Source organism: Crocodylus porosus, unplaced genomic scaffold (assembly GCF_001723895.1).
Source record: "Crocodylus porosus isolate Cpor-Errol unplaced genomic scaffold, CroPor_comp1, whole genome shotgun sequence".
NCBI classification, from domain to species: Eukaryota; Metazoa; Chordata; order Crocodylia; family Crocodylidae; genus Crocodylus; species Crocodylus porosus.
The window spans coordinates 40,368,666-40,380,265 of NW_017728951.1; the positions used below are offsets into that span (position 1 = coordinate 40,368,666).

Genomic DNA, 11,600 nt, shown 5'->3' on the forward strand with positions numbered 1-11,600 from the left:
TTAGGGCACATGTTTACCCAGGTGAGTTGTCTTGATTCTCTTGTAGACAAGGATGACATAGTGGGGCATTTGAGTCAAGTGTAGTGGGGTGCACAGATAATTGTGTAGGCTTAAGCATAGTAAGACTATTTCGTCTCACAACTTGCAGCATTGCTTTAATGTATGGTGTCATCTGCTTACTATTATGAATAACAGCTTTTGACAAAGAAGTAATCCATCTGGAATCCACTGAAGTACTCAAATTTGCTGCTTGAAGTAGCAGAGTAGTTAAGATTCTTTTCTATGGCTCTGGAGGCATGAGTTTGTATCCTGCTCCAAACCTGTGCTAAATGCTTTCCTCCTATATGCCCAGTTGTAAACGGGTACTTGGTCATTATGTTTGGGGAGTTAAAGATGGATAGTTATTCCTTTTGCACCACTGTCTAAAGAAATCAGCATGCTCTAACTAACAGATTGTTGGATTTATGTAGGTTTTGACTTTTTTATTTAATTGAGTAGATTTGCTTTTGCACATTCAGGACTTTAAACAGTATTGAAGTAAGTCTCATCCAAGAAGTTAGAGAGAAATTCTGTAGTCTTTAATCATATTGATTAAATCATGACTGATTTCCCTCAGAAGTTAATGGTACATCAGATAAGAACATATAACATAGACTAGTGGCTCTCAATCTTTTAAATTCAAGGCACCTGTTGGAAAATACCCTGTTTCATTTTTCACTCATTTTTGGACTACAGCAAGTCTTCCACTGCTAAAAACTCAGAAAGACCACAGGAGTCCAGAATGTTTTGACACTATGGATTCCTATTTGAAATGTCTAGGTTTATTTTGTGAATCATGTGTAGGTGTTTCTACACCTCATGGTACTAATTCTGTGCAGCATGCTTTAAAGGATTTCACAGCACCCTGCTCAATAATTACTAGAGGTGCACTGAGACATCAGTCTGATATAGGATCGGCACCAATATAAAGAAAATTGAGTGTGTTGGAAAAGGCTTTATGCGGCTGATAATTTGGCTGATAAATGCCCATGCACGTGCACGTGCATAGCATGCAGGCAGCAAGGAGCACAGCCCAGCAGCTTGGAGAGCTGTGTGCAGTTGGTAAGTCTATTGGGGTGGAGGGAAGGGGTTTGGTAGGGTGTGCCCCCTGGATTTATGGGGGGCTGGGGGGAGGGTGCAGGTGTAGGCGGGGGCTGCAGCAGCGCTGGGCTCTTTCTGGCAAGGGCTGGGCCAGGCTGTACTTGAGGCAGACAGCAGCGGCGCTGGGAGGGGAGTTTATGTGGGGGCTACAACAAAATTTGAGGTGGTTGTAGACCCCCTCTAGCTCCCTCCCAGCACTGCCATCACCTGCTCCAACTGCAGCCCGCCCCAGCTGCCTCTGGGAAGAGCCCGTGCCACCCCATCACCAGCCTGCAACTACAGCCCGCCCCGCCCTGCACAGATCCCGGGGGACATGTCCTCCCCTCCCCATGCCCTTCCATAGTGCACACAGTGGTGGGAGCCACCCCACCGTACCCCTGGATGAGCCACAGCTTCATCCTATGCTCTGTCCCCGTTGGGCAGCGCTTGTCCCAGCCCCTGCTCCATTTCCTCCCTCATCGCAGGGGCTTTGATCTGTTCCACATGCCCCTTCCCTCCCCTCTCCCTTTCCACCATAACAGTTGCATCAGAAATCGGATTGGTATTGGCCAATATGCCTCCTTAAAAATCGACTATTGGTATCAGCCCCCAAAATCTCTATTGGTGCACCTAAATCTATTACTGACATTAACAAGATGTCCCTTGTTAACTGAGCGCTATCTAGATCCAATATGTAAGTGTAGAACAATTCTGGTAGCTTTTACATCAAGTAGTTCTGGTCCCTTATTCATGTTTATATATCCTCCCTAGCACTGACTTTTTCAGTACTTCTAACTTTGTATGTCTCTCTTTCAGCTTTGTACTTTTTTCTGTTGACAGTAACTAAAAGAAAAGCACTTCTCTGCTATATGTGCTGAACAGAGAATTATTTTTGGCAGACAAAATTTTATACTAAGTAGGGTACAAAATCACTCAAACTATAAAATAATACCAAAGTATAAGTTAAATTAAGAAACCACTTTTAACAGTAATATGACAGGCAACCAGTTTTATATAAAACAGTAATACTGTTTTGCAACACTGCTCTAGTGACACTTTGATACATCCACTTCTTTTTTGTCCGGTAGTAAGTGAAGGCACCATACTCTGGTAGAGGAATGTTTCAAGGTTTGCCTCAGATACCTCCTTATATAATTGCAATGTGAGAGAGCCTCTCCTTCTGTGCAACAGAATTATGTAGAACTCCCACATATACCACGCCCATACGTATGCTCAATTTCTTTCAGCCATTAATAGGGCAAAAGCATTTTTTTCTTTTGGCCTGAGGTAAGCAAAGTGGGTGTTGTAGTTTGGTTTGTGTGGTTACATGTAGCTCATTCTGCTAATTGTTATTTTGACACAGTATTTCCTTCCATTTCCTTTTCCCAGGAATTCCTTTCATCTTATTTTAGTTTTCTTCTCTTCCCCAATTAAAAGTATTTTTAAAGTGGAAATGCTGTTGTGAGATTCTGTGCATTTTATTCCCTTTTAAGAACTTCAGATCAAATGAATAAAACTGGGTTATTTCTGTCTTGTGCGACAACAGCCCTGATATATATATTTTATCCTCCATTCAGTTCTATTTGTGTAGTCCTGTTACTTTTCATGTATTAGTGTAAGCATAACTGATAAACACCTCTTTTGGTACAAAAGAAAAACAAAATCTAGGCCATTTTCCTTGGCTCTGGTGGTTCTCCAGGCCTTTAGAAGGGGTGGAGGCAGGGTAAAAAATTAGCAAAAAATTTAAATTCATCATTTGGTTGAGATGCCCTGACTCATATGCCTGCAGAACAGATGTGCTGATGAGGGAAGTGTTTTCCCTTTAGAATAAAACCATACCCCCCAAAATAACCTCATGCCTACAAGTCCTGCAGGCTCCTCTGTCTGGCTACCTCTGCAATGAGGTAGCTTGGACCTTTTCTCGATCTTCGTGCTACAGCCAGCGCCTGCTGTGCAGTGCACAAGGAGTGCAAGTCACATCCTCCGGTTGTTGAGATGCTTTTAATTTTATAGCTATGCTGGGCCTTCACCTTGAAGCTGGACAGAAACCAGCTGGGCCGAGAGCAGCCTAGGACATGCGTACCCGCGCCAGGACTGTCTGGATTGCCCCTTGCAAAGCAAACCAAGGAACATCACGTCACTCCGAACACTCCCAGCTGCCCTTGTTTGCTCTCCCATTTGTGGACAGCGAGCAGTTCGCAACCCCCAGCATCCATCAGGCACCCACCAGGGACCACAACTCCCAGCATACACTGCAACGCACCCGGAGGACAGGTCCGCTCTTCCCAACATGCACTACGACTCCCGTGCTGTCCGCTGGGAGGTGCAGTCTCTTGCTGGCCGCGGGGCTGAGCCGGGGACCGGAAGCAGGAAGCGGCGCGGGCGGAAGTGTGTCTCAGCTGGTGGGGGAGGGGTCTCCGCAGGTGAAGCTGGGAGGCGCAGAGCCATCTTAGTGCCCGGGCCGGGGAGGGGAGTCTCCGCCGCCCGCGCGTGAGGAGCGGGAGCTGGGCCGGAGCGGAGTCCGCGCGGGGGAGCTGGGGCTATGGGCGGCTAGAGTACAGGGACAGCCCGGAGCCGCAGGTCCCAGCCCTGGAGAGGTGGCGGTGTTGCCGGCCGCGTCCACAAGCGGCTGAAGAGGCGCCGCGCCCCGGGCCCCCATGGGGCAGGAGCCGCTGCCGCCCCCGCTTCGGTAACCAACCGCCGCCCCGCTTCCCCCCGGGCTCCGCTTCCCGCCCGCCGCAGCCTGCCCCGGGCAGCGCTCCCCGCCGGCCGCCTCGGCCTCAGCCTCCCTTGCTGCTGCTGCCCCGGTCCCGGCTCGGCCCGGCCCCGCAACGCTCGGCCACCACTTGCCCCGGCACTTGGCCGTCGTGCGAGCGAGGGGCAGGTCCGGGCCCTTCCCCCGCGGGAGGAGGAAGAGCGGGTGCACAACGCTGCATCTCCGTCTCTTCTACACTTAAAGCGAGAGCAAAGCACAACCTCAGGGAGTCCTGCCCCGCCTCGTAGGAGCCGGTTTGAGTCCAAGTGAGCCTTCAAGGAAACCGCTCCCCCTGCCCCCAGGTCCCTGGCATGGGGAGACCTCGGACTTGCTCTGTGTGAGTGTTGGGCACGCACCTGTGCCTCAGCTGGGAGTATTTCTCAAGAGACCTGCCCGAGCCTGAAGCCACTCATGTGGACACATCCACCATTTTTAAACTTTTTAAGGACGGTGCTGTGCTCTCTCTGGGATTTTTAGACGTTTCCCTTTTTGTGTCACTCTTCTGCCTCCCCATCTCACCCAGCCATTGCTTTGGTTTCTCTCCCCCCCACCTCCCCCACTTGTAGTAGGGGGCCTGAACAGAGCTGATATTTTTAAGTACCAGGAGAAGCTGCCCTGGAGCCGTGTCCATCTGCCTGAGTGAACAGGTCTATCTTTCTTTCCTTGTGGCTGTTGGATGTGATGGAACTCATGTTTGCGGAGTGGGAGGATGGGGAAAGGTTTTCATTTGAAGACTCTGATCGCTTTGAGGAGGACTCTCTTTGTTCCTTTATCTCGGAGGCTGAGAGCCTTTGCCAGAACTGGAGAGGATGGAGGAAGCAGTCGGCTGGACCCAACTCGCCCACTGTCAAAATGAAAGGTGAGATCACTGAGTTGCATTGAGCGTTATGGTATGCTTGGGGATGAAACTTCTGGGATGGCTGCAGAAGGGAGGATGTGACGTGGTGCGACCATCAAAAGTACAAGCAAAATTCAGGTGGTTTGTCAGGGTGGTTAAGGGCAACTGCTTGAAATTTTGCAGAAGATGTGCATGAAGTTGCTTGTTGACGAAAGTTCAGTTTGCTTTTTAATATTCTTCTTGGAGTCTTCAAAAACAGGTTGATATGAGCAAGGTACAAACTTCAATGGGAATAATTGCTCACTGCTTCCCAGCTGTATTTGAATAAATTGTTGCGTTTGGCATGGTCTAATTACAACAGTGCTACTAATGAAGAGGCTTGTAAGCTTCCCCTGTGTTTCTATAAACCACTCTGTTTTCCTTGTTCACTTCTTATTTCACTTGATTCTACTAGTGTTTGTAGCAGTTTCACCGGTAGTTATAGAAGAGGAGGTGGCCTAGAGTCCTGTTGCAAGATGCAGCAGTGTTTCAGCTCCACTCCAAGGTTGAGTTTATTTGTGCCTTGCTGACAGTTACCTCTTCTGGGTCAGAGACAGTTTTGGATGTTGATACCATATGTTAGCCTATTTTCAAATAATAGTCTGCTAATTTTTAATCTGAACTGACTCTTGTTTGTTTGAACCATGATGTCTCCATGCTTCTCAAGTAACTTTACAACAAAACTTGGGTATTGGTCTCACTGGGAATAACCAGGTGTAAAGTTAATACAGCTTGTTCCTTCCAAAGCTCTGTCTCTTATTGATACTAACCTGCACAATCCTAGCTTACTTTTTTGTGACTGTATCTTTCTTCTGACCTATAATACTTCCTGCTTTTTCCAAGCCTAGTCTTCTCTTGAACAGCAAATGCTGCTTGTAAGGAGTTGTTGCGATATGGTAGTTTTTTGATGTGTATGGATGTCCAGTTGGCATTAGATTAGGCCTAGAAAATGCATTTTATTAGAGCCATGGCCTTTGCGTAGTAGTGTAATATACATTTTTTTCTCTGTTCAATGAACTTGAGTCCTGGCTCTGGTCCAGGATATTTAACCTCCTTTTGTGTGTTGCTGCTGAATGTCTTGGAGCTACAAACAATACTGGGGAAGAAGGGTATGATGGGGAAGAAAAAGGACTTGGATATTGGTAAATGAAAGCATTACCTGAAATGCTATTTTGGGGGAGTTACTTCCATGACAGGTTTATTTCAGCGTTGAACACTCCACTTAGTTCTATGTAAAATGTAGCATCATTTTCTGTCAAAGCTGTCTCTGGCTGATCAGTACCTTAAGATGTAGGAACAAGGGCTTGCCTCAAAGGAGCATATATACTACAAGGCTCTCTTATTCCAGTATATCCTGCTTCAAACACTGTTACCCACATTAGTACTCCTGAAGCGATTTGTTGTTGCAGGTGTAAAAATGTATTAACGTGGAGACAAATCTCTAGTTTAGCAGAGAGAGGTGTGTGAGACTTCCTGCATAGGACTGTGGGATAGATTAAGATTTGAAAAGGTTGTGATTACTCTTCTGAACTCAGCCTGTGAGTTGTCAAAATGAGGATGCATTCAGCTGTCCTCAAAATATAACTGTGCTGCTGGACTCTACTGAACTGCTTCTTTGGCTCTTTGGTGAGGCTTGAATGTGTGCCCATGGGCTTTGCCAGATTACTTTGGCATGGTTACTTTTACTCAGTCGGAAGGAAATGGCTGTATCACTTGAACATCATCCACTTGCTGCAACAAAGTAAGAAATCGCGGGTCAGTAAACTATGCATATCTTTGATTCTTGGTCTCCTTTCTACATCAAGCAATGAAATTGTTAACAGTGTTTAAATTATCACCATTATATTAACCAGATGAATGGGACAGAACACACCATGGAATCATTGTTCCAGGTTCTCTGCAAATCTGTGTGCACAGCTTTAGCTATACTTGGCTCACACTTTTTAGACTTTTATTTGCAGCCATAACTACCAGAAACTTTTTTATTTTTCTTTCTCTAGAAGAAAGCTGGTCTTTCACAGAACAAGACAGCAATTTGAAAGAGAGAGATGTCTGGTTCATGGCTGTGTACTGGCTTTTCCTAAACTGTGGTCAGGGTTAATTTGTAAAGTGGATGCAAAGAGATTTTACTTTATAGGTATAATTCATGAAGTGTGTATTTTGGAAAAATGAAAGGCTTGTGAACATTTTAAACAAAGCAATATTTCAGAAAATGGCAAAGAGCGCACTAGTTTTCTTTTTCATATGTAGAATCAATAGCATGATATTTAAATGGATTTTGCCTAATGTAGGGATTTTTTTGTAGCTATTGCTGAGTCTACACTACGGCTCAATCCATGTGTACTTGTATTAGTTTTTTTGGGGAGTTTCAGTATAAACTTGCACTGTAGCCAAAACCTTTTGAGAAGTGGCTTTTGGCAGTGATGAACATTTTACTTTTAAAAAGACTGATCTTGTTTTTGTTACTTTAGTTGATTAAATTGTTTCTAACACCCTCACTTTTAGCACACCAGGTCAAATTAATTCTTATATCTAATGTTTGGTAATTGCTCATTTGTAATATTGATCAGTAGTGTTCATATTTTGTACTTGGAACGAGAAGGAACACCTTATAAGAACAACTGAAGAGTGGAAAATTGTATGAGTTAGCCACATTTTGATGGAAGCACACTATGCAACGATCTTTCCACCTTCCAGCAATGTGTTGGATTCTATCAAACCCTTACAAGGGTTTACAATGCCAAGTCCCCTCCTTCCCACATAAATATTAAATGATATTTGAGTCTGTCCATTAGCCAGCCTCCAACTTCAGTGCCTGAACCCATTTGCACTTCTAGGCTTCCAGATAATTTTTTGTTTCCCAAAAAACACAATGAGAACTTGGAGGATCCTGTCGTTCTTCCAAACCAGTAAACATTGAATTAAAATGTTCAGTCCCTGTTGAAAGTAGATTCTAAGGTTTTTAGCATAAAAACATTAGGCAGATTCTTTTGTGAAAGAAGTTTTAAAAGGGGGAGGAGGGAGATTCACAAGCCCACTCTGCTGGATTTTTCAGGAAAAAAAAGTTTTTCATATTCAGTCTTTCCACCCCCAGTCTCTCTTGTCTCCACACTTCTCAAGGACAAATGTTTACCAAACACTTCTCAAGCTGCCAAGAATACTGCAGAACTGCTAAGTAGTGTGTTCACAATTTTTTTTGCTCAGTTAGTATCTACATGTTCACACCAGCTACTGTTGAATGTGTGGTAAGGGCACAAAACTGTTTAGTGTTAAAACTGTATTTGTAACAGGCAACTTGTGTGAAAAGAACTTTTTTTTTATTGTCAACTTGGGCACTAGTAAGTGGCTAAAGCATGCAGTGAGGAATTGTGGCAGCAGGTGGTCACCCAGAAAACATCCTCATTGGCTATAGATAGCTTGTGGAAGTTGGTAGGACTCCTTTGAAGGACTATAAATTATAATGTACTGTGTCATTTGTTCTGAAGCCCCTGGGAATTCTTACTGTATTAAATTGTGTGTAATGCTTGGTAAGAGACAAATTTGAAAGAGGCAAAGACAAAACATTGAAGAATTCTGGAAAGTTTGGCAAAGAGACAATGAAGAGGAATAAAGTTTATTGCAAAGACATTATGCAAGACGTATCTAAATTTCTGAAATAGTGACTAATTTTCATTCTTTAAGAAGGACAAAGAATAAATAAGCTTGACAACCAACACCTTGTTCTCCCTCCACTGCCAATAGAATGCACAAGATGTTAAAGATAATTACAGAATAAACTCCTGCGACAGCAACTTGTAGAGCATACTTGTTCAATCCTTTATGTTCTTCTATCCAGACTTGAGAGATGACATCTGTGGTACCATGTATCCAAGGCAGTATTTGGGTAGCCTGCATCTATCTTTGTGTGTTATGTAGCCCAAACTCCTTCACTAGTCTGTCATGTTGCAGGTTGAAGGCTTAATCCAACCTTTATATGTATAGGACATACAAGTGAACAACATATTTGTTCAATTTTTTTGTGGTTAAACATTTTCCAACACTTGAAAAATCTGTTCTTGCCAAAACACAACTGCAAAATGCTATATTATATCACTGCTCCTAAAAGTAGCCATGAGATAGCTATGTATATTTAAAAACAAAAACCCCACTCTGGTGCCAGTGAGCAAAAGTATTTCTATAAATACCTATCTTAGGTCCTTTTTGAGGAAGGATTAAAAAACTCTAAATATTGCAGAGGAGTACACTTCCATGATGATTAGAAGTGAGGTATCCACTGAGAATGTTCCTTTTTGGTGGTAAGGGGAGGACTTGGCTGCTTAGCAAGGTTAGAAGTAGATGTCTGTAAACTGTTGGGGGGAAAAGGATCTCTTGTTTTGAACCTAATCCAGTGTGTTGTGGCTGGTGTTGGAGGTGGTCCTGGTTCTTCAAAAGCATCAAGGAATGTGAAAGTTAAGGGGGAAAAAAGCTTGGATTACTGGAATAATTAGGGCCAGGGAAGAACTGCAAAGGGAAGCTGTGGAATCGCTAGAACTGGTAACTGAGCAGATGACATTCTAGCGACTCATTTATTGAGACTGGTCAGTTGTAGTTCAAGCACCTTGCTTTGTTGCAGGAGTACAGAGTACAGAAGCAGTGTACAGTCCTCTTCCAAATCCAGTGTTTCAGTTTTATCATGAAAATATCTACCCAGTTGTATCTCGAACTTTTGGATTTTTTTTCTCAAGATGAACCAGATAACTGATTAAAGCCTATTTCTGTCTCTCTATCTGGTTTTTACCCCCTTCCCTCGGTGTTGTTTATTTGCAGAGCTCTTGTGAGGCATTTTATTGTCTTTATGTACTTCCCTCAAGAAAGACTACAGGAGAAAGAACATAAAGATTTCTCAGGTACAGACAGGCTTGTTTTTCCTGCCAGCTGCATTTAGACTGGTAACTGGAAATTCAGTAGTCTTAAATTTATGCTTCCCTTTCCTTCTCTAGGGTCCTGTTGGTATTTCTGGCCCTTGTTTCTGAATTTTTCTCACCTTCTATTTAGCAGCTTTCCTAGAATTTTTTTTGAGCTTCTTTTTAAATACTTGTTCCCACTCCCCTGCACCTCGGATATTCTGGTATTGCTGGAAGGCCACAGACAGTGCCATTGACCTGAGATTTGAAGGGAACAATGGGGTTGTTCTTTAACTGAGTGCATATCTTTGTATAAATCTGCATTTCTTTGCTTTCTCTTTCCTTTCTTTGCTTGTTTCCACCCTCTTCAAAGCATTTCTTAATTTCTTGAAAAGCTTTGGTATGTATTTACCTTTGGATAACTTGTGTGTGTGAACTACTCTGAGATAAAACATGACAATTTAGATCGTGGTAAAAATAGTTGCCTGCACTCTTGATTGGAATAGCAGGATCGAGTTAACTTTTGTCAGTTTGATTCTGTTGGGCCACAGCTGTGACCTGGCTTGTGCTGTGAGTAGAGAGCAAGGAGAGATCAGTTATTTGGCTGTCACACCTACCAGAGGAGCTCATACCTGGGGGCTGTACCCATAGTACATCCCCAGCATGGCCAGTAAGAAAAGCAAGCTGAAACTAAGAAGGACCTACTGCTTTTATGGTCACTGCTGAGAAAGGGCTATGTGCTGGAGCAGAGGAAAACTGGTATCTTGTTGGGCAGTTAGAAGGAAAAATAGGTGGAGAACCTGTAATTCTTTCCTCAGCTGAAATGCTGTGAGGGATTGTAAATTGTGGCTTGTTGGTCATTACATCTGCTGCATCACTGAACCTCAGCATCTAGATTTTTCTGGGCCTAGTCTCAAAAAGAGCAGACCTTCCCATAGCTGAGATGAATCTTTTGAGGTGTCTCAGGTACCTGCTGGTAATTTTTACATATCCGTTGCTTTGTCCCCAAAAGTGCGATTGTTTAGCTTTTGTATAACTTTTCAGAGTTGGTCCCACCTCCAAAATGGCAATAGCATAACTCTTACAGAGTAGTGCTGTGTGCTTGTGTTCTCTCTTGTTCAAATGTAATGGATATAATCTGTTTGCTCCAGGAGTCCTTGGTCAGATGCAACATACTGTGACAGTTTACAGCTTTGGGACTCATATTCAGATTGAAAAATAGCAACAAAGCCATAAATTAGTTATGTAAACTTAATTCAGGGAAATTTTATTGTCATACAAGCTGTCTTTCTAAAAATGCTCTAGATCAGGGGTGGGCAAAATATGGCCTGTGGGGCCCCTAAAAAATTTAGAAAATTAATTATCTGCCCTTGGTTCCTGTAAAACAAACAAACAAACAAAAAAAAGACGGGAACCAAGGGCAGTAGGACCCAGGGGGAGCCCAGTGGGCTCCCACAACAGCAGGGCCCACTGCCCTGCCCCTCCCCACATCTGGAAGTCCCAGCAGGGGCTTCTGGCCTGGGAGCACATGGCTGCCCTGCACCGGAACCTCAGGTAAGGGGGGAAAGGGGGTGGGGGAGGGCAGGGAAGGAGCCTGGGGAAAAGCAGAACACGGGTGGAGGGAAAGCGGTCTTTGCCTGCCCTGAGGCTGGCACCCCACGCTGCAGCCGCTCGCAGCCTGCCTGGGGCTGCCTATACCTGCTCCAGTCAGCCCCGTGGGCTGTGAGTGGCTGCAGCAGAGAGTACTAGCCATGGGGTGTGGGAGGGGCTGCTCCTCCCCCCGCCCCCCCAAATGCTTAGCTTTTCCCCTGGCTCTTTACTGGTGAGGAGGAAAGCAGCCCCTCCCCTGCTCCATGGCTGGCACCCCACGCTGCAACTGCTCGCAGCCTACGTGGGGATGTCTGAAGCAGGCCCAGGCAGCCCCAGGTGGGCTGTGAGCAGCTGGAGTGTGGGGCACAGGGTGGAC

General features: G+C 44.7%; 1 protein-coding gene across 5 annotated transcripts in view; it reads left to right on the forward strand.

Annotated features, from left to right (window-relative positions):
• Positions 1-3,530: 3,530 nt before the first annotated feature.
• The window catches only part of ZSWIM8 (zinc finger SWIM-type containing 8), a 97,540-nt gene continuing 89,470 nt past the window's right edge, over positions 3,531-11,600 (forward strand). The window contains exons 1-2 of one of the 5 annotated variants that reach the window (XM_019555868.1): positions 3,531-3,808; positions 4,441-4,733. In XM_019555868.1, coding sequence (XP_019411413.1) covers positions 4,556-4,733 — 178 coding nt within the window. In that variant the 5' untranslated portion in view covers positions 3,531-3,808; positions 4,441-4,555. Of the gene's footprint in view, positions 3,809-4,157; positions 4,734-9,398; positions 9,638-11,600 lie in introns of those variants that run through there. The other 4 variants (XM_019555872.1, XM_019555869.1, XM_019555870.1 and 1 more) reach the window with 4 other exon arrangements.